General features: G+C 45.0%; 1 protein-coding gene across 4 annotated transcripts in view; it reads left to right on the top strand.

The window, feature by feature from the left end:
* The window catches only part of SETD5 (SET domain containing 5), a 176894-nt gene that overhangs the window by 82909 nt on the left and 70676 nt on the right, over positions 1–23309 (top strand). For all 4 annotated transcript variants that reach the window (XR_004376294.2, XM_032798916.2, XM_032798915.2 and 1 more), the window contains exons 8-13: positions 966–1208; positions 15254–15402; positions 17531–17648; positions 18132–18241; positions 18527–18776; positions 19002–19085. Coding sequence is in view for 3 of the 4 variants with exons in the window: in XM_032798916.2 (XP_032654807.1) it covers positions 966–1208; positions 15254–15402; positions 17531–17648; positions 18132–18241; positions 18527–18776; positions 19002–19085 (954 nt within the window). In the remaining variant the exon portion in view is untranslated. The remainder of the gene's footprint in view (positions 1–965; positions 1209–15253; positions 15403–17530; positions 17649–18131; positions 18242–18526; positions 18777–19001; positions 19086–23309) is intronic.

The following is a 23309-nucleotide window of genomic DNA, read 5'->3' as shown; positions in this document are numbered from 1 at the left end:
GCAAATGAGAAATTATATGTAAAGTGGGGATTGATCCTGAGTGGCCTTGAAAGTGAATACAAACAACTTATGTTTAATTTGGTAGAGAACAGGGAACTGGTGGAGAGATACCAAGAGACATGGTCAAAGTGACAGGCTAGGAAAATGACCTTAGCAGCAGTATTCTTAGTGGATATGAGCGGAGCAAGATTACGTTTGTCAAGATCAGAGGACAGGATGTTGCAGTAATCAAGACACAGAATGATGAGCGCTTGGACAATGGGCACACGTGTAATGTTCCAAACCAGAGTGAAGTGTTTATTTATATTTTGTTATTTTTAACTATTTTATTGTGTCTATTTCTACTATTTAATCCTCCACCTGTTCTGTTATTTCTAAGTTTCCCTTTTTGCAACCTCTACACAAGTGTGCATTTTTACTAGCCTATTTCTACTTTTTATTCTTAAACATTTACCTTTTTGTGTTTTGTCCTTTCTGTTTTTCGGGTTGGGAACTATAGAATGAATGTTGGGGCAAGAGCAAAATGAGGAGTGGGGAATAAATTGCTGGAAGGGGAAGAACAGGCAAGAGGAGCAGGGGGAAAAGGAGGTCAGGAGGCAAGTGAGAAAAACCGGTCTTGTTTCTCTGTTCCCCATGCCTCTGAGTCTGTCTTCTCTCCATATAGGACAATTCAAGCAGCGTGTCCCTTATGGGTTTCATCCAATGCAAAATTTTCCATGGCTCACTATAAGAAGCAGCTTTATGCTCTGTCTCAGAGGGTGTAAAATGTAATGGTACCACCTCTTGGGTACCCATGTGATCATCTGAGTATTTGAGTGGGGCTCAGGGCTTGGTGAGTGATTCACTTTTCTAGTTCTAGCAATAGAGGAAGAAGGCTGGTGAGCTCCAGCACTTTCACCAGAGATTCTAGAATCAAGATTTCTCCCAGCAAGTGCTATTCATTCACCCTATGTTCTTTGATGCAGAATTCGCCTTCTGAAGCACATGCCCTGGATGAGAACACAGCTGAGGGGTGGGAGAACCGGATACGGCTCTGGACAGATCAGTATGAAGAAGCCTTTACTAACCAGTACAGTGCTGATGTACAGAACCTCCTGGAACGGCATCTAAGCACCAATAAAGAATTTGTGGGCAAAACTGCTGTGCTGGACACAATCAACAAGACAGAGTTGGCCTGCAATAATACAGTTATTGGGTCCCAGATGCAGGTAAGAACCTGTGTGAATACAGGAGCAATGGAGGCCAATCCCATGGGATCCTAGGTGCAAGGTCTGGGCTGGGTGAGCAAGAAAACCATTTCAAGTCCCAGATGCAGATAAAGGCATATATGTGTATAAGTATTTGCAGAAGAAATAGGGAGGTATGCTATTGTTCAAGGCATTGGTAAAACCTCATCTGGAAAACTGTGTGCAGTTCTGGTTATCCTGTTCAAGAATGATGAATTCATACTGGAACAGGTGCAGAGAAGGGCTCCAGTGCCAGTCAGGGGAATTGAGCTTGTCTTACAAGAGGAGACTAAAAGAGTGTGGCTTGTGTAGCCTAGCAAAATGAAGGCCAAGAGAGGATATGACTGGTGTCTTTACATGCACCTGAGAGGAGATGAGCTATTTAAGCAAAATGAACTTTTACTAATAATATCCCTGACAAAGCCCAGCTGCAGGGTCCCCACACCACCTGCAGAGGTTTGGCAGCTGCGGGGACACTCTGGGGGCCCTCATCACCTGTGGGGGCTCAGAGCTCCAGGATACTCCCACGGCCGCTCAGAACTCCAGGGGCCGCGCTGCTCACAGCAGCCGGGAGCTGCAGGGCGGGAGGGGAGCCCTGCCACCTGAAGCAGTTAAGAGCAGCATGGGGCGCATGGCAGCTGGGAACTCCAGGGGAGCTGTGGTCTCCCTGATGTAGTTCCCGGCCGACAGGGCTGAATTCACAGAGGTCGTTAGAAGTCATGGATTCATGACTTATTCATGAGACATCAGGCTAAGAGTCTTTACCACTTCTTGTACACCCTTCCCAACTCTGTTTATAGAAGAATGGGGCCCTTCTCAGAGAGAGGTCCAGAAATCTTCCTGGCCTAGCCAAACCATTGCTGCTATGTAAGGGATGTTTTATGCATTCCTGGAATATATTTTCTTTTCATGCTAAGGTCCACACATCCATTGCAATGGGTATTTCAGCCTTACAGATTGGGGCAGAATCAGACCTGTCAGTTTCTGGAGCAGGGATCATTTCCTACTTCCTGATGTTCCCTCCCGTTTTTTTGCTTTTACAGTAGCCAGTGGCTCAACCAGCCCTTCCCGCTGCAAAGGTTTTCTGAGGGAAATTCCAAATTTTGCTTCAAATTTTTAGACCAACAGTTGGATTCAATGTGTCTTGTCTAATTCCCAGATGTGTCCCAGGGCTGTACTGGATTTTTGAGGAGATTGTCCCCTCAGCTTCACTTTCCCTTTGGAGGCATTTGCATCAGCTGGTGCCCTGCTGGCTTCAGGGAGCAATCTAGGCCCAGAAAGGCCAGCAATGAAAGGAAAGGTCTCTGTCTCCTGCTCTCCTTCTTATCGAGTGTCTTGCTGCAGAGCTCAGCTGCATGATGCAGCCCAGTCTAGATAGGGTTGCCTTGGCCCCCCATCCCCTGGCAGGAAGGGAACCTGGCAGGATTGCAAAGAGGTGGCTCTGGGGCAGGCAGTCCCCCTCCCCCATCTCCATGAGGAGAGTGATGTCAGAAGGATAGAACACCTGGTGGAAGATAGTGCTGTAGTCTCCACAGCTCGCAACAGCAGTCATGCCTTCAGCCGTGGAGCTTGACAGCCTCCTCTGTCTTCGCTTACCCTGTGGGTTGCAGGTGGAGGGCACCAGATACAGCACTGATGCTGCCAACGCTGGAGAGTTCAGCAAGGGGTCTGCAAGCCCAACTCCTTCCCCCTGCTGACCCCTATAACACACAACTGTCCTTCGATGGAAACAGACTTATATGACTCATATGTGGTAGAGGAGGTAGAGCTTCGGAGGAGCCCATCTAGGGTGATCAGACAGCAAATGTGAAAAATTGGGACAGGGGATGGGGAATAATAGGAGCCTAGAAAAAGATCCTAAAACCGAGACTGTCCCTATAAAATCAGGACATCTGGTCACCCTAAGCCCATCCCTGAGCCCCAAGCCAGTACCTTTCTTGACAGACCTATAAGGGCCCATGTGGGGGAAGGGAGACAAATAAGCCCAACCTCCTTGAGCACAGCATTGCTATCCAGTTGAAATGTTTACAGAGCAATCTCTGAGCTCAAGTTTGCTACTCTCTCTGAAGCAGGATCATAGGGACAAACTCCCAAAGGGGCATAAAATGAATAATCCATTCAGCACCATTTCCCTCCTCACCTTTAGAGTGCAGCATGACATATCAGTGTAGAAAGGACCAGACCATAAACATGCTGATTCTTGAAGCATGCAGATCTCTCCCACCAACAGGGGAACTCTTCCCCTTTAGGAAAGGAAGGTCAGCATTTCACACCCAAGTTAGAGAATAAAATCGTAAACTATAATTTTTTTATCTAAACCAAATAGAGGAGAGACTGTCAGGCAAGAATGTAATGAGTTCTGTAAAATTACCCTTAGGAGGTCTGCATTCCCCTAGACGATCTATAACGATCTATCTGTTCCCATACATACTGGAGAGAGACATAAGAGGGGCAGAGGTGTCCTGACAGACCTACAAGACTGAGAAAGTATCAAGCTGTCATCATCAGCTGCTGCTGCAGGTCGCCCTGCCCCGGCTCTTGGGCTGCCGTTCCCAGCGGTCGCTGCGGGTCACCCTGTCCCGGCTCTTGGGCTGCTGTTCCCAGCGATTGCTGCGGGTCACCCTGCCCCGGCTCTTGGGCGGCCCTTCCCAGCGGTCGCTGTGGGTCGCCATGCCCAAATATCCAGGTTATTGCTCGATCCTTCTGCTGCAGGCTGCCATGCCTCTCCTCCACCTCCTCTCCCCCAGCAGATAGCTGTGGAGTGATGAGCGTGACAGCTGCCCAAATGTGGAAGAACTGATAGGCCATAAGGAGCCTCCACCGTTTACTTCTTCCGAACCCACCAGCACCTACAGTCTGAAGTTCATAAGGCCAGAAGGTTCCTCAGTATGCACCAGTCAAAATTCGTCCTGTTGTCACTAACAAAAATAAGTGTGGCTATTGTCCCTAGTGGTCAAGGACTCAGCATTTCTAACTGGGGGAGATTTTTACCAGACAATGGCCTCCTCACTATGTAGGCGACTAAGTCCAGGCATTTCTGGCCTCAGACCCCTCTTTTGAGCATGAAAACTCTCAGGCGGCAGGCCAACACAAACAATCAAATACGAACTGTCACCTGCCACCTTTAGCACCCTTGACTCTCTCATCAGGGTGGACAATATTACAAGTGTAGTCTTCTCAACTTAAAGAAATTCGCACAGCTGAAGGGCTTCTCCCTGAAAAGAGAGAGAGAGAGAACCAGGGACTCAGCTCTTTTACATGCAGGTAAATGGGGCCTTGAAACTGATTTGTTTGAACGTCTGATCCCCAGATGTCTTAGTGATACAATGGGAACTTTATGGAAACCTGAGGCTATTCAGAGTCATCAGAAAAGTTGGCTTTTAATTCTAACTCCTACCAAACACTATAGAAAGGAATAGATGTAATATGACAAGTTGAAGCAATCTGTGAAGTACAATAGAAGAAAATATCTCTTTGCAGTGATAGCTCGGACAAGTACAGGGTCAGTAACTGCCCTCAGATGGCCGCAGAGCTATCTGTGGATCTCCTGACCAGAGTTATTTGGAGTTAGACCCCAGATTGGTGCTTGGCTCTTTGAATTTGAGAGCAGAAGGGCTACCTATAACTTTGACTAAATGAAGTCATTGGACTTTGTCCATAGAGGACTGTACAAGAATGCCAGGATGAACTTTGTCCCATTCACAGTCTCAGCAACCGATGGAAAAGCTATGACATGAACGAAGGATTCAGAATCATTGGGGTTAGGAGGGACCACAAGGGTCATTTAGTCTAATCCCCTGCCAACATGCAGGATTTATTGTGTCTAAACCGTCCAAGATGGCTGTCTAGCCGCCTTTTGAAAACCTCCAGTGAAGGACCTTCCATAACCTCCTTAAGCAGTCTGTTCCATTGTCTTACTGTTCTTACAGCTAGGGGAAGTTTTTCCTGAGATTTAATCTAAATCTTCTATGCTGTGGTTTGAACCCACTGCCTCTTGTCTTGCCGTTGTGAATTTCAGATCAGAGCACTACAACCTGATCCCCATCCTATTTTTAGCCTCAAAAAAACATGGACAAGCAGAGACAGGCCCTGTCTGAAACATCTGCTTGTTCGTGTTCATTCCATGCTAGGTGTGTGTGCGCACCACGTGCACTCTTGCTTGAGATTTTTCCCTTAGTAGTATCCATTGGGCTGGCTCTAAGGCCCTGTGGTGCTGCAAGTTATGCAGTGGTATAAGGGGCACTGCTGGCCCCTGACCCTCTGAGCTCCTTCTTACAGCCCGTGACAGTTGTTGGAACAACCCTTCTTGCTTTGGCAAGGCTTCTTCCTTTTGATGCCTGCGGACTGAAGATGCCATTGACCCCGGAGGCTTTTCAGGTGGCTAGGGACCTTCTCTTTTTTCCTGTCCTGTCAACACCAATGGGGCACCCACCAGCTGTGGCGACTGGAAGCAGGAGGGAACAGGGTGCGTTGGGCACCTTCCTAGCACCGGATCCCCAAGCACCACCTAGGGCAAGGGTCTCCAAACTTTGAGATGAGGGCCATATTAGATTTTTTTGAAGAGGCTTCACGGGCCAAAGCGACTGTGAAAGAAATTAAATATATGCAAATACATGCAAAATCATTAAAAAAACAGCACAACTCTACAGTGTCTGTGTTGCATTAAATTCTAAGTTAGGGATGAAAGTTAATCAGTGCAGGTACTGTGAAATCACACAAAATATTTGTCAATACATTAAAAATCATTTCACATAATTTTTTTTTTTATTTTATTTCTAAAAACTCACATTTGTATCATACAAATACTGTTTGGTTCTATTAATGCTGTAGTTAAAATTTAACCATTATGAAATTATTAATTTCCATCTTCTTTACTCCATTTATTGGAGATGTAATTAAGCATCTGGCTTGTATTTTTACTCTAAACCAGGGGTCCATGCCTGCTTAGCTGCAGCAGCAACTCTCCCTTAAGTTGGCTCCCCTTCTGGGGGGACACTGGCTCCCTGGGGCACTCACCCCTCCGCACAGCTCTGCTGAGCTTCTTCTCCCTCCCCCACCCCACAACCTGCCCGAGCTGCTTCCAGCAGCCCCTCCCCCTGCCCGCTCTGTGTGCCTACTGAGCTGCAGCCTGCCTGTTTGCTTCTCACTGGATCTGCTCAGCTGCAGCAACAACTCTCCCCTATGTTAGCTCCCCTTTTCAGGGGACACTGGCTCACAGAGGCACTCACCCCTCTGCACAGCTCAGCTGCCGGCGGCTCCTCCCCCTGCCTGCTTGGCTGCCTACTCAGCTGTTTGCTTCTCCCCTATTGGTTGGAGGGCCGGAGAAATGGAAGCCCCAGGCCGGATCCAGCCTATGAGCCCTAGTTTGGAGACCCCTGACCTGGGGGAAAGCTGCACTTGATCCCAGCATCCCTATCTGTGGCACACCACTGGTCCCCGGAGCCCTAGCACCACACGGAGGCAAAAGTGGGTTGCTGAGAGAAGAATCCTCTTCAGAGTCTGAAGGGGAATGTCATGTACCGCCAAAAGCCCACCATTGGTACCCAGCCTATGCTCCACTGAGCTTCAGCACCAGTCCTCCAGCAGAAATCTGGCCAGCGGGTCACTGACCTACGCAGTGGCGCTATTGGAACCTCTGGTGTTTTCTTCCGATGCTGGGTCCTTCCTCCCACCAGTCCTACTCTGTGGTCTCCGAAAGATGGGCTACTGCTCCTTCCCACTTAGCACTGGTTCTGTTACTGACTCCAATACTGACATCCAGGGGATCCCTCTAATGGACATAGTCAAAGCAGAGGAAGAAGGAGGAGCTCTTCCTTCGGTGCAAGGCTTCTCCTTGTCCTACCCAGCCAAGACTATTGTGGGTCCCAGTAGCCTGCTTCCCCAGGATGATTTCTGGGCCCATCAGGACCTTCTGAAGCGGGTCACTTCAAACCTGGGCTTGGAGATCGAGGAGCTCAAAGAGACATCACACAGTCTTATTGATATCCTGGCTGCAGCAGCGCCATCCAGGGTGGCCCTGCCCATCAATGAAACTGTGATGGAACCAGTCCAGGCCCTGTGGCAAACTCCTCCTTCTTTGGCCCTCACTTCAAAGAGGGCAGAAAATAATTCTGTGCTGGCAGGTGAGTTTGAATACCTGCACTTGCTTTGCTGGGGAGATAAGATTTTAATCTGTGGGACTCCCTGAATAAATTCAAAGACTCCCTACCCCAAAAGTCAAGACAAGAGTTTGCAGCCCTCCTAGAAGAGGGTTAGAACGTGGCCAGGCCCTCTCTCCAGGCAATTCTGCATGCTGCCGACTTGGCAGTCCAAACAGTGGCCTCTGTGGTCACCATGAGGTGCTGTTCCTGGCTCCAGTCCTCTGGACTTCCCAGTGAGTTCCAGTAGTCCATCCAGAGCCCCCCCTTGGAAGGCTCCTCTCTTTTCTCGGACCAGATGGACACAAGACTTCATGGACTGAAGGGCTCTGTGATCCTTAGGCCTGTGCACTCTGTCTGCTTCCAGAAAGCACTTCAGGCCCCAGCAGCCTACTTGGTTCTCGGCACCTCCAAGGCAGGAGCCTTACAAAAGAAACGGAAGGAGTTATAAATGGCGCCAACCATTTCTGCCCACCTCAGCCTCCCAGTCGGGTCTCAGAGATACTCTGGTCGGCCCAAGCAGGCTTTTTGAAGGTGTGCCCAATGGCGCTATACCAGTCACAGTGTCAGATCTGCCTCCCCTTTTATTTCTGGACCATCTGTCGCTCTTCAGCCTGGCATGGTCATTCGCAGCATTGGACCATTGGTCCTGAACACAGTGACACCTGGTTATACCCTGAAGTTTCTGCCCTCCTCCTTCCCCTCAATACCTCTTCAGGGACCTTCTTGCAATCAACTCCTCCTCTAGGAGGTGTAATCCCCTCCTACATGTGGGGGTCATGGAGGCAGCTCCTCAAGACTTGAGAGGGAAGAGGTTCTACTCCTGGTATTTCCTAATGCCAAAGGGGACCTCCAGCCCATCTTGGACCTGTGTTGCCTCAACAGATATCTCAGGTAATTGAGGTTCCACATGGTCTTCATGGCCTCCTCCGTTCCTTTCCTGGATCCAGGGGACTGTACACCCTCGACTTAGAGGACTCATACTTTCACAGTTCTATCTTCTGTGACCAGAGAAGATTTTTCAGGTTTATAGTGTGTCAGCGTCACTACCAATTCATCGCCCTTTCCTTTGGCCTATCGGCAGCCCTGCACATTTTCACAAAGTGTATGTTTGGTTGTTGTAGCCTTCCTCAGGTGGCGAGGCATACAAGTTTACCAGTACCTCAACGACTGGCTGATCAGAAGTTGGTCGCGGGCTCAAGTACAGAATAGCATCAGCACGGTCCAAGCCACCTTCTGAGCACTGGGCCTGCTGATAAACAAGCAGAAGTCAACTCTTGTTCCAGTTCAGAGAATGGAATTTATTCGGGCTGTGCTCAACTTGACCCAAGCCAGGGCCTTCCTGCTGGAGGTCCGTTTCCAGACCATGACAGACCTGATATCCAATATCATGGCCCACCCTATCACAACTGCTCGGGTGTGCCTCAAGCTTCTGGGTCACATGGTGGCTTGTACTTACATGGTTCAATACACAAGGCTGCGCCTCAGGCCCCTCCAGGTGTGGCTAGCGTCACTTTACTCCCTGAGAAGACACCGCTTGAACTCAGTGCTTACGGTCCCTCCCCTGGTTCTTGTCTCTCTGGACTGGTGGAAAGATCCAAGATTGGTAATAATGGGGGTGCCCTTTGTTACCCTACAACTATCAGTATCCTTAGTTTCAGATGTGTCAAACGTAGCATGGGGAGCCCATGTCAACAACTTCAGGACTTGGATCCTCTGGTTCCAGGAAGGAAATCTCCCTGCATATAAACATCAGGGAGCTCAGAGTGGTGTACTTAGAATGCCAGATATTCCTTCCCCAGATCTCAGGCAAGGTGGTACAAGTCCTGACAGACAATACAGCACCAGGTTCTATATCAATAAGCAAGGACGGGCTCGATCCTCAGCCCTTTGTCAGGAGACCATCCATCTATGGGACTTCTGTGCGAGACGCTCCATTCATCTCTAGGCTTCACATCTCCTGGGAGCTTGGAATGTATTGGAGGATCACCTCAGCAGATCCTTCTCTTCTCACCGTAAGTGTCCCCTTCATCCAGAGATCATCAAATTCATCTTCCAAAAATGGGGGCCTCCCCAGGTGGATCTGTTTGCCATCAGGCAGAACAGAAAGTGCCATTGTTTTTGTTCACTGCACGGCACGGCCCAGGCTCCCTCTCCAGCACCTTTCTGCTCTTGTGGGCTGACCACTACTGTACGCCCCCATTCCCTTAGTGCACACAGTTCTTCTAAAAATCAAGCAGGACAAGGCATAAGTTATCCTCATAGCACCAGCGTGGCCATGCCAGCATTGGTTCAGCAGGCTCCTGGACCTCTCGGTGGCAGCTCCGCTCTCACTCCCACTCCCTCCGCACCCAATTTCTCAAGACCACAGCTGGCTTCCTCACCCAAATTTCACCTCCTTGCACCTAACTGCATGGATGCTACATGGCTGAACCCTGAAGAGCAGGTCTGCTCAGAACAGGATCAGATGGTCTTGCTAGGTAGTAGAAAGCCTTCTGCCAAGACTACATACTTGGCCAAATGGAAATGTTTCACTTGTTGGGCTTTCGAACGTGATCTCTGTCCATCTTGATCTTTCCTTCAGTCTGTCTTGGACTGTTTGCTCCACCTGAAACAGCAGGGCCTGGCTCTCTTGTCTATTAAGGTACATTTGGCAGCCATCTCAGCCTTCCACCCCCACCCTCCCCAGTGAACAGCAGATCACTGTTCTCCCACGAAATAATGGTCCAGTTTCTCAAGAGGCTGGAAAACTGTATCCTCAAGTTCACAAACCAATTATCCCCCCGTTCCCCCCAGGGAATTTAAATTTGTTCCTGTTGAAAATCATCCTCTTTCTCTCCCTCTCCCCCCACTCTTGAGTCATTAGCATAGTCCCTGCTACTTCTCTCTTGGAAGGTCACCTTCCTTGTGATGATCACCTCAGCCAGAAGGGTCTCTGAGATCAAGGCCCTTGCATCAGAACCACCTTACATGGTGTTTAAGGACAAGGTCCAGCTGAGCCCACATCTGGCCTTCCTGCCAAAGGTGATGTCACAATTCCATAACAACTAGGTCATATTCCTACCTGTCTTCCCAAAACCTCTCAAGAACTCTGAGAAACGACGGCTTCATTCATTGGACGTTAGGCAGGCCTTCACTTTTTATATTGAGAGAACTAAACCCTTCTGCAAATCCATGCAACTCTTTGTGGCAATAGCAGAAAGGATGAGAGGGCTAACCATGTCAACCCAAAGGATCTTGTCCTGGATAACCAAACACCTGTATTGGGCTTGTTGTGAGCAGGCGAGCGTCTTGTCTCTGGCCATAGTAACCGCTCATTCCACAGGAGCCCAAGCTTCATCAGTGATGATCTTCATGTAGGTCCCAAACCAGGGCATCTCCAGAGCCACTACGAGGTCTTCAGTGCATATCTTCATGTCCCACTATGCCGTCACCCAACAGGCCCGAGACAATGCCAGTTTGGAAGAGCACTGTTGCAGTCAGTATGTCCATTAACTCTGAGCCTACCTCCTGGGGGTTCTGCTTGTGAGTCACCTAGTATGGAATGGACTTGAAGAAAAAATGGTTACTGACCTTCTGTAACTGTTATTCTTTGAGATATGTTGCTGATGTCCATTCCATGACCTCTCTGTCAGAGCTGCAGGTAAGGAGGAACTGACAGTGTGTGGGGCCGGCAGGACTCCTTACACTGGCACATATGTGTGCAGCTTCAGAGGGCGCTACAGCCAGCTCAACAAATACCTAAGAGGAAATTCTCCAGCAACAATGCGCACACACCTAGCCTGGAATGGACATGAGCAACACATCTCAAAGAACAGTTATAGAAGGCTAGTAACAGTTTTTTCCTGAAGGAGACTTGTCTTCTGTAGCCTGATTTAGGGTATACTAATAATATTAATTTGGATAATATGGGAATTTAATTTAATTATAATAAATTATTAATATTAATAGTTTGGGTTTTAGGCTCGCCAGTCTGTTTGATCAGAAGATAAAAGTTCTTTTCCAGAATCAGGCTCTACAGAATTTATAAAGGACCCTCAGGGGTATGACAGGAAGCTTACACTGAGAGAAATAGTCATAAAGACTTTTTATTAAAATAATTGAAATAGTAAGCAAATGGTAAAATAACCAGAGTTACAAAGTTACAATTGCATTACTGCTATTCAAAAGATACATATGATAATATAGTATTATATGCTACAAAGCTTTGGTTAATATACTTACACCCTTTCTTGATAGCCTGGTGATAAGAGACACAGGACCAGCCTTGCAGTTCAGGTTTCTCAAGTCTTGAGTGAGGGATGCAGTGCTTAGAGGAAATTAATGTTAGGAGCTATCAAAACTAAATTAGAGTTTACTTGACTAACTTAAACTTAAAATCAAAACCTAATAAACTAAGAATAAAACTTAGGGAAATCTAGCTTAGCCTAGTTCCCTTGAAACTTAAAGTTTAAGAAGAACAAGTACAGCCTAGTAATATTAGCAGTCATCGTAAATAGATAGAATAGATAGAGTGGAGGAAGTGGGTCACTTCTTTTATAGGGCACAAGTGCTGGAAATCCTTCCTCCTATACCCAAATTTCATTCCTTACCCACAAAATGTTAGGGTATGCTTACTCCATAGGCTAGTATGTACATGTGTATTGATGACATGTACATACGCACATACGTTTCATTGTGATGTACCTGTTAAGTCTGTGGATACAAATTGAAAAAAGTCCTGTGCCATTCTTCATTGTCTATTGGTCTAAATCAAAGGTCCTTGACATAGTCGTGGGTACTTATTTATTTAGGTAACAAGCTATAAGTCAACTTTACTTTTCTGGGTAAAAGGTCTTAATATAGATAAGCTAGCTTTGCCTTAGCTTAACATACAGGATATGGCCTGTAGGTCTCTTGCCTTACAGCCAAACTTACTTTAATTTAAATCTATAAACCTATTACAATAGACCAAATACTTAAACTATCAGAAAAGATACATATTTGCAAGCAAGCAGGTTAATCCTATAGGCTACACTTCAAAGTACTGCACTCCCACTTAACCATGTTCTGGTCATTCCTGTGGTTTGTAGATGGGTGGCAGCCTCTTTCCTTTCCCAGCTTTGATCTTCACCATTTGATCTTCCATGTGCTCCCAGAGTCTTTCTTTCTCTCTCAGGATCATGGTAGCAATAATGTTGGCTTTAGGGAAGAAGAAAGTCACTTATCTGTTCTTGGACAATATTTCTAATAAGATTCTATACAGAAAAGTGGAGGAAGCACAGAAATATGGTTTCTAGAGAATCTTGGATCAAGGACAGATTCATGGTGCCAGGGAAGTCTGTCATAGGCCTGAACTGAGGATATATACTATCCGGAACAAGGTCTCAGATCAGAAAAAACATTGACATAAGATGAAGATGACTGTAATGGAAAACAAGAAGTATCACAAACAAAAATCCAGTTTTACAGGACCCTGTTTGGAATTTTGATCTCATACACAGGCATGCTTCAATGATCCAGAGATTGTGAGATCTCTCTCCACTAATTCCTGGTATCCCCTCTGCATCTCACCCTCTTCCATGCATTGGCAGAGATCTAGTTCTAGTTGCATACTCTTCACTCCCACAACTGGTGAATGCAAAATATCAATTATTTTTTAAAGTGATTTTCCAAATTCAGTTCAGGGAATGAATACCAAAAAGAGAATACAGCATCCACCAGCTGGAACACAATGAGTCTTTCTTTGTGTTTTTTCCATGGAAAATGAAGCTGTTTTGGTCCAATAATCAATGTGTCTGTTAGGATTTTCATAACAACAAAGAACACAGAGAGAAATTCTCCTATCTTCGGCAGAGCACAGTTTCCTATCTATATGTGCACTGTCCATTAAAGGATTAGCAGAGTGGCTCCTACACCCGGAAATATCTTGTTCATCTTTTTTTGTATCTGGAAACAATAAAGTAGCCTGCGGGGTCGCAGTGTAACAGGACCTGGAGTGTGAGGAAGTGAATGACACTTCAGAAGCTGGGTAAGTTCCCTCCAATATGCCTTCCTACCTTTTCCACTGCTCCCTGGATAGGAAGGAGAGAGCAGCAGCGATACTGTTTATCTTTCCAGCTGTAGAGGCTATGGCTCTCAGGCTTGATTAACCTAGTGTTGGCACTTTGGATGTGTCTTTCATAGAGGAGGTCTGATGTTGAAAGCAGTTTTCTATCCAGAACCAGACTGGTTTAAAATAAATGCTTGGATGAAATGATTATTGCTTTCATTAACCACAAGAGAGAACTTGTTCTACTGGCTGGTGCAAAGTCCATAATTTTAAATCCATGTTAAACTAATGAAGCATAGACGTGAAATCCTCCAGAGGGGTTTATTATGGGTGTAAAAGAGTGTCCAAGCAAAATGTACAAATCTCTATAGTAGAGTCTTCTCAGTATGTTCCAAAAGGAAGTTTTGTACAAATCTCAACGTTAAACCTTTGGGCATCAGTCTTATGCTAATCCTGCAAAGTCATAGAGCCACGACCTTGAAATCGCTGTCTGCTCCTTGCAGCCTAGATTGAACCACTGCAGGAAGTGTTATTACACTTCATATCCATCAGAATAGGCCTCCTGATAGTTGCTGTCTCCAATCAGAAGTGTAGGTTTTTTGTTGTTTTGTTTTTTAAGTATGGAGCTTTCTCCTTTGGGACCCAGTGTCGTACTCTGAATTCAAACAGGCAATCCTCCTGTGCTTCTTACAAGCATAACATTTTAATGAATAACAAAAAGAGTGGCTGTCAGGATATGATCAAATCATACACCAATACATCTAATACATGCTACATTATTATTCTTTATCCTTCATTCTAAATTATATAAAAAACAAACATAAAATCATACTACTACACTCATAACTGTCATAGCATTCGTTTCCTCCGTGAATTCAGGAAAGATTCGTCCTTCAGTTAAGCAGTCCAGCCATTAGGAGCACTGACAGTCTCAGGACAGAGTAGTCACATCTTGAGTATTGAGATTTGCAACACAGATATCGGGCCATCAATACATAAGTTCACCCACTTTGTATATTGGTCATCCAGTCTTAGCCAATGCCTTTTTTGCTGGGGAGGGAAGGGGAGCGGAGACAGAAGTCTTCTCTGTGAATTGGTGTCTGGGGGGAGATGGAGGAGTGATTTATGTATAATTTACCTTGTTTTGAGTGTACACATTTAAAGGATGATCCTGCTTCCCACTCTGGAAACACACTGCTTTGACAATCCCACTGTAACAGCTCTGTGGACCTTAGCATGAAGAAGAATAGGAAAGTTTATCCATGCTTACTTGAAAATTTACTTTCTTCAAATATTAAGGTCCTCAGATCCTGGAGACAAATGGGTCATCCAGAATAGAGAAGGAAATTGACATGCAAGGATTTGGGGTTGTTGTCATTAGGAAGAATTTACCATGCTCAGGAGTGAGAGAAATTGTGCTTTTTCCTCAATTTGTAATTTAGGAAAGTAGTTTTGAATTATCCTGGCTGTGGAAATTATCTCAACTAGAGGGGAGGAACTTAAGGAGGTGGGGCATTCTCTTACTGCCAGTGATTGACAAGTCTGGTTCTGCCCCCAAGCTGCAATCAGGCTGAAGTACCAATTCTAATGGATCTGTTGACCTTATTACTTAAAGAAAGGACATTTTTGGGTAAGCACAGATACATTTTCCTATTCCCATGAATAAACATTATTTCCAAATCATTGTCTATTGCCCAAATGTCTGTCTTGGAGTGAGTGGTTAATGAGCTGGTTAGAATTCCCAGGTCCTGTTGCTAGAAGCCAGTTTGTTCATATGTAAATCATAGGATAAAATCTACAGGGCTGTTGCCTGAGGTTCCGTTTTGAGTTCTCATGTTTTGTTCTGGTTTCCATTGCAGTTGCAGCTGGGAAGAGTGACTCGGGTTCAGAAGCACCGGAAGATCTTGAGGGCAGCAAGAGACTTGGCATTAGATACCCTTATAATTGAATATCGAGGAAAGGTTATGTTAAGGCAGCAATTTGAGGTCAATGGGCATTTCTTCAAAAAGTAAGACTGCTATTCAATGACCAGTGTGAGGGCACAGGGGGCATGGAGTGATTGAGAACTGCTGTGGGGGAACCACACACTGCCAGAAACCCTGCCACAAGGGGTCTTGCAGTTGTGCCATGCACAGAAAGGTAAAAAAGATACAAAATAGCCCAGATCAAGTTGAAGGAGATTCCCACAACTGAGCCATTCTTTTTAGGTGACAGATCTGAGGAGCTGTCCCAGACTGAGGGTGTAATTAGAGGAGGTTTTGGAACAAACTGATAAATTAAACAGTAATAATTCAGGACCAGATTGTATTCACTGAAGAGTTCTGAAAGAACTCGAATGTGATTGCAGAACTGCTAACTGTGGTATGTAATGTATTGCTTAAATCACCCTCTGTACCAGATAGCTGGTGAATAGCAAATGTGACGCCAATTTTTAATAAAGGCTCCAGAGTTGATCCTGGCAGTTACAGGCCAGTGAGCCTGACTTCAGTACCGGGCAAACTGGTTAAAAATATAGTAAAGAACAGAATTATCAGACACCAGATGAACACGATATGTTGGGGAAGAGTCAACTCAGATATTGTAAATGGAAATCACGCCTCACCAATCTACTAGAATTCTCTGAGATGTCAACAGAGATGGACACGAGTGATCCAGTGGATATAGTGCACTTGAACTTTCAGAAAGCCTTTGACAAAGTCCCTCACCAAAAGCTCTTAAGCGAAGTAAGGAGTCATGGGATGAGGGTCCCCTCGTAAATCAGTAACTGATTAAAAGATAGGAAACAAAGGGTAGGACTAAATGGACAGTTTTCACAGTGGAGAAAGGGAAGTAGTGGTGTCCCCCAACAATCTGTACTGGCACCAGTGGTGGTCAACATGTTCATAAAGTATCTGGAAAAAGGGGTAAGCAGTGAGGTGGCAAAGTTTGAAGATGATACAAAATTACTCAAGAGAGTTAAATCCAAGGCAGACTAGGAAGAGCTACAAAGGAGTCTCAAAACCAGATGATTGGGTAACAAAATTGCAGATGAAATTCGTTCATTGTTGATAAATTCAAACTAATGCACATTGGAAAACATCCCAGCTATGCATACAAAATGATGGGCTCTGAATTAGCTGTTACCACTCAAGAGAGAGACCTTGGAATCATGATGGACAGTTCTCTGAAAACATCTACTCAATGTGCAGCAGCAGTCAAAAAAGCTAACAACATTAGGGACCTGCAGGAAAGGGATAGGTAATAGCACAGAAAATATTATGCCACCATATAAATCCATGGTACACCCATACCTTGAATACTTGTGCAGTTCTGGTTGCCCCATCTCAAAAAAGGTATATTGGAACTGGGAAAGTACAGATGGGGAGGCAAGAAACGATTAGGAGTGTGGAACAGCTTCCATATGAAGAGAGTAAAAAGACGGACTGTTCAGCTTATAAAAGAGATGACCGAGGGCGGATATGATAGAGGTCTATAAAATCAGGACTGGTGTGGAGAAAATGAATAAGGAAATGTCATTTACCCCTTCACATAGCACATAAACCAGTGATCACCCGAGGCAATTAATATGCAGCAAGTTTAAGACCAATATAAGGAAGTACTTCTTCACACAGTGCACAGTCATCTTGTGGCACTCATTGTCAGGGGATGTTGTGAATTCCAAAAGTATAAAAAAGAATTTGATAAGTTCATGGAGAATAGATCCATCAATGCCTATTAGCCAAGATGATCAGGAACCAGAGCCCATAGTCTGGGTGTCCCATAACACTGTCTGCCAGAAGCTGGAACTGGACAACAGTGGATGGATCACTCGATAAATTGCCATTTTCTGCTCACTCCCTCTGAAGTATCTGGCACTAGCCTCTGCTAGAAGACAGGATACTGGGCTAGACTGACCATTGGTCTGACTCAATATGGCCATTCTTATATTCTTATGTGTTTTTCCATTTATGGAATACAAATCTCTTCTCTCTTTGGGGTAGATCTGTTGTATTCTGAGTTAGGAGCTGCATGAACTGCCTGAGTGAAAGAAGCAAAGGAAGAGCTGCTTCCCATATTCCTGTTGAGTAAAGAGTGGCTGTCATATTGGTGGTGGGAATTGAGTCTGAGAGGATTACAAGAGTTTGTTACTTCCCTAGGCCATACCCCTTTGTGCTGTTCTACTCTAAGTTCAATGGTGTTGAGATGTGTGTGGATGCCCGCACCTTTGGCAACGACGCCAGGTTCATCAGGCGTTCCTGTACACCAAATGCAGAGGTAAACTTCCTACTCCCCTTTCGGTTGAAACACAGGCCAGCAGTGCACAGGTTTTTAGTGTAGCCCTTTTCTCGAGCATTCAAGCCCTGAATAAAATGCAGTGGCCACAAGTAATGTCAGTAAAGAAAAAGGAGAGAACTTGATAATCCAGCAGAGTGTTGTACAGATTTTTCCCATTTGGCTGCCTGTAGGCTGAAGATGGGAGGACAGGGAGGGAAGAGGTTGGGGAGCACAGGGCCTTTCTCCCGTAGGCCTAAGAGAGCTAGAGAAGGGAAGACTTGTAGGTTTCCTCTGGTGATCCAGGATAGGATAAAAAGTGAAGGATAGGAAAGGGCAGTAAAGCAGGCTTTTTTCTAGGGCAAATTGAGAGGGTAATTTTAGCATACCACGCAGGAACTCCCTTTCTGGTAGGAGGCTGCCCCTTTTGGAGGGAGGAACATATCTCTCTTGGGGTGTCAGTTTCTGTCTGCTTTGTTTGTGAAGGTCCGTCATGTGATTGCTGATGGAATGATCCACTTGTGTATCTATGCGCTTGCCACCATTGCGAAGGATACAGAGGTCACCATCGCCTTTGACTATGAGTACAGCATCTGGTGAGTCCCTCATCTCACCAGCCTGCACTGGTCTCCTGGCACAGGCCTTCTCCTCCTCCAGTCCCTTCCTCTTTTCTTACATTTTGCTCCATTATCTGCTGAATTGTATTTTCATGTATTTATTCTGCCCGGTTCTACTGGTCTCTTCTGTGATAGAGGCTGGAAGGTAGCAGGCTCTCCTTGCTTTGGCACCTGGCAAGATCTGTAGTAGCAGATGCATTGAATGTCTCTGTAGGAGGGCTGAGAAATGAGGAGTGACACAGATATGTTTGTGTTTTGGACCAGCAACTATAAAGTGGACTGTGCATGTCACAAGGGGAACAGGAATTGCCCTGTACAAAAACGGAACCCAAATGCTGCAGAACACCTCCCTCCACCTGTTCTAGGCACATTGATGATGGGAGCAGAAACAAGGCGTCGGAAAGCCCGTAGGAAGGAACTAGAACTGGAACAGCAGGGCATTGCATCAGATGAGAACAGCAACCAGCAGGTGGAGGGTGTTCCAGAGGGACCTGCTGCAGCCAGTGACAATGAGGTAAAATTTGACACTTTTTATAATGCCAGGTGTTTGGTCATTCACTGTGGAGGAATTTGGTCCTTCAGGGCGCTGATATCTCTAGAACCAGAACTGCAACAGCTCTGTCTTAAGTTTCACTCTAGTGAGATACCAAAACTAATGCTGTTTATTTTCCAACTGCTCTATATTTTCATTTTGCAATGGTGACTGTTCTGAGTCCTGGCTTCTCTATGCTCTCTTCAGTCTGCAGATAAAGAAGAGAAGCAAGAGGAGGGGGAGAGAGAGGAGGCTGTGGATGAGCAGGGAGCCCTGGTTCACAGCAGACGAGTGAGTACCCTCTTCTACTCTGATCTGTAGTTTTGTTTTTCATGGCAGGTGTATAGGATGGAGCAGGTCACGCAGGGCAGATTGGTTGTTTCTGTTGTTTAGTGACATGATTCCAAATATTCAGAAATCACTGACTTTTGTCAAGAAGGGTGAACCAGGCAGATTTCACATCTGAGGGTGTCTATACACAGCTGGTTAGCCTCCAGCAGGTTAAAGATGGAGAAAATTTAGCAACCACCATTTGCTTTGGGGGACTGTGTCACAGGTACCACATCCAATTGGTAAGAATGTTTTTCCTTTCTTGGTTTCATTCAGTTAGTCCTACCTCCTTTCTTGGTTTCTAAATAATTTCTCCTTACTTCCTGGTGTCCAAACACTTCAAAGTAAATATTGTTAGGTTACTATCATGTCTCTGTGCCTCCTTCCTCCTCCCTCCCTCCCTCCTTTGTAGCCTAGCCAAGCTCATATATACTTAGCTGTTTTAATCTTTCATCATACCCATACATCAGTCCCTCCAGGTCCCTGATCATTTTGCTTTTTTTGAATTTCCTCCAACTTTTCTGCCAGGTTACTAGCTAATGCCCTAAGAGGCATGTCTTTCCCCATATCTTTTATTAGCGATCCTTATTTTGCACACACATGGTTGTAAAAGTCCTTCTTAGTCTACCTAGATATTTGGCAACACACAGTCCGTTTGCTCTTTTACTGCCCTTTTCCTTGCAACCCTAGCTGGTATGGTTTTCTGGTGTGGTTACTTGCTGTATATACTCAGATCTTTGAGGAGACCCTTGAACCAACACTACAATCCTTGCATTTTTCCCAAAGATTTGTAGTCTATTGTGCCTTCTTTTGGTTTTCTGGATGGTAGTTTTCTATATAACTAAGAACTAGTTTTTTTTAATGTATGTACTTCAAGAGGATGTCTGTCCTGAGATGTGTCATTGACATTAATTGAAAGTGCAATGAAAATAACAGCAGTACATACTCCATCCTCCCTTGTATCTACCACCAACCAGCACTTATATCACAGTTCAAAATCTCCCACCTTTCCTGTTCCCCAAAAATGCTTTAGCCTTCTCTGAAATGCCTGCTTCAACAGATTGGGTTTGTTTCCAGGAGGGTTCTGCAGGGATCAGTTCTTATCCCTACTCTTACTAACATTTTTGTCAGTGACTTGGAAGAAAACGTAAAATCATCATTTGTAAAGTTTTCAGATGACACAAGAATTGGGGGAGTGGTAAATAATGAAGAGGACAGGTCACTGACTCAGGGTGTTCTGGGTCACTTTGTAAACTGAAAAAAGAACAAGAGTACTTGTGGCACCTTAGAGACTAACAAATTTATTTCAGCATGAGCTTTCGTGAGCTACAGCTCAATGCATCTGAAGAAGTGAGCTCAATGCATCTGAAGAGGTGAGCTGTAGCTCACGAAAGCTCATGCTGAAATAAATTTGTTAGTCTCTAAGGTGCCACAAGTACTCCTGTTCTTTTTGCTGATACAGACTAACACGGCTGCTACTCTGAAATTTGTAAACTGAGTGCAAGCAAACACTGTGTGTTTCAATCCAGCTAAATGTAAATGCATGCATGTAGGAATAAAGCATGTAGGTGATATTCACAGGATTGAAACTAGGGTTGAGTTTCATAGGGGGTTCAAGCAGATGATGGAGAGAAGGCAAAACGAGGGTGAAGGGAAACGTCAAGACTCACAGATGCAAGCTGGACTGGAGGACTGTGAGGATAGACTGCTGGGTGAGGAAAATGGCCAGTGGAAACATGTGACTACCAGACCCGGCAGAGGAAAAGACCAGCTAGTGAAGAAGAACTAGAGCTCAGGAATATGTTTGCTGAGTTGGAAAACGAAGAGATGCATCAGGCGTAACAGAAAGTGAGAGGGCAAGGAAAAAGAGAAGAGCAGCTATTCCTATAAGAAGAGGGAAAGAGTCAATGGAGATGCCCAGAGTTTGGAGCCCCAGGAGGATACAGGATAACTCTCAGAAGATTGCAAAAGAGAACAAAAGACAAGAGGACTTGCAGTCAGAAAGAACAGGAGGATGGCTGGAGAATCACACCAACACCAGGAAGAGGCAGGTCTATGTGATTGATGACTCCCTACTAAGAAAAGTCACAAGGCCGGTCACCTGATCCAGAAAACAGAAGAGTGTGCTGTCTGCCAGGAGATAAGATACAAAATATGGAAGTGAGGCTAAGAGGATCCTAATGGGATCAAGAAAGAATCCACTGATTGTCCTTCACATGGGAACAAATGATACTGCTAGGTTATCGCTAGAACATATCAAAGAAGATTTTGCCAGGCTGGGAAAGCCACTTAAAGAAATGGAGGCTCAGGTGACCTTCAGTGGGATTCTGTCTCTCTCTAGAGGAGGAGAACGAAGGGAAGACAGGATTATGGTGATCAATAGATGGCTCAGGCAGTGATGCTATAATAAGGGCTTTGGGATGTTTGTCCACTGGAAGGCATTCGTGGACAGAAGACTGTTCTCAATGGATGGACTACCCCTGAATAGGGAGGGAAATAGACTTCTGAGGTGGAGGTTGGCGCAACTGATTAAAAGAATTTTAAATAAGGAACTCCGGGGAGACGATTGGGAGATGCTCAAGTAATCTCCGTGCCTGATTCTAATATTGACCAGAAGGAAAAGAGAGAGAGAGAATATAGTAATGGAGAAAAGAAACAGCAGTGAGTAAGAGAATGGACATTAAGAGGAAAGATAGCTTCATTGGCATTGGCACTAACGGTCAGGTAGGCAACACTGGCAGTAGAATGACTACTCAGTCGGGTGAAGAATGTCTGCAAAGCCAAGCAGAAACAGCTAAATTGTATATCAATGCAAGGAGCCTGGGTAACAAAATGGAGGAACTAGAACTATTGGTGCAGGAAGCGAAAACAGATATTATAGGGATAACAAGAAATGTGGTGAAATAGTAGTCATGACTGGAATACAGGGGTTGAAGGGTATTGTGCTGTTCAGGAAAGGATAAAACGGAGTCTGCTTGGGTCAAAATCATTTTGGGGAAGAAAGATACCAGAGGTTCCCCTTGGATAGTGTTTGGGGTCTGCTACAGACCCCCAGGATCCAATCTGAGATGTCTTTAAAGTTTTTAATGACATAAATATTACTGGGAATTGTGTGATTATGGGAGATTTTAACTTCCCAGATAGAGATTGAAGGATAAGTGCTGCTAATAACTAGATTTTCCTGGATGTGATGGCTAATAGATTTCATCACTAAATAGTCGCTGAACCTAAAAGAGATTATGCCATTTTACATTGGTGTTGTGAGTAGTGAGGCCCTCATATAAGGTTGTAGGGGACAACCTTAGTTCGAGTGTTCATGAGCTAATTCAGTTTAAACTAAATGGAAGGATAAACAAAAATAGATCTGCAAGTGGCATCCCCCTGATTTCAAAAGGGTAAACTTCAAAAAAAAAAAAAAAAAAATTAAGGGAATTAATTAGGGAGATGGACTCAACTGAAGAACTCCAGGATCTGAATGTCGGGGAGACTTGGGATTACTTTGTCAATGTTGCAGAAACTATCTGAAGTCTGTATCCCAAGCAAGGGGGGGAAATCTTAGGGAAGGGTTGCAGACCAGTCTGGATGTACAAGCATCTCAAGAGGTGATTAAGAGAAAGCAGAAAGCCTACAAGGAAGGAAAGACCAGATGGATCAGCAAGGAAAGCTACCTCTTGGAAGTACCTATTAAGAAAGAAAAGAAGTGATCCAGGAAACTACAGGCCTGTTAATTTGACCTCAATTGTATGCAAGGTCTTGGAACAAATTTTGAAGGAAACAGTAGTTAAGGACATAAAGGTGAATGGTAATTGGGATAAATACAACATGGTTTTACAAAAGATAGATCATGCCAGACCAACCTGATCTCCTTCTTCGAGAAGATGACAGATTAGTTAGACAAAGGAAATGCAATAGATTTAATTTACCTCAATTCAATAAGGCATTTGGTACAGTTGCACATGGGAAATTATTAAATTGGAGAAGATGGGAATTAATATGAGAATTGAAAGATGAATAAGAAACTGGTTAAAGGAGAGACTACAACGGGTCATACTGAAAGGTGAACTGTCAGGCTGGAAGGAGGGTACTAGTGGAGTTCCTCAGAGATCAGTCTTGGGATCTATCTTACTTAGCATTTTTATAAATAAACTTGGCACAAAAAGTGGGAGTGTGCTAATAAAATTTGAG

This window comes from Chelonoidis abingdonii, chromosome 17, assembly GCF_003597395.2.
Source record: "Chelonoidis abingdonii isolate Lonesome George chromosome 17, CheloAbing_2.0, whole genome shotgun sequence".
NCBI lineage: Eukaryota > Metazoa > Chordata > Testudines > Testudinidae > Chelonoidis > Chelonoidis abingdonii.
Note: the sequence above shows the minus strand (reverse complement) of the source record. Positions and strands in the feature narration are given on the sequence as shown.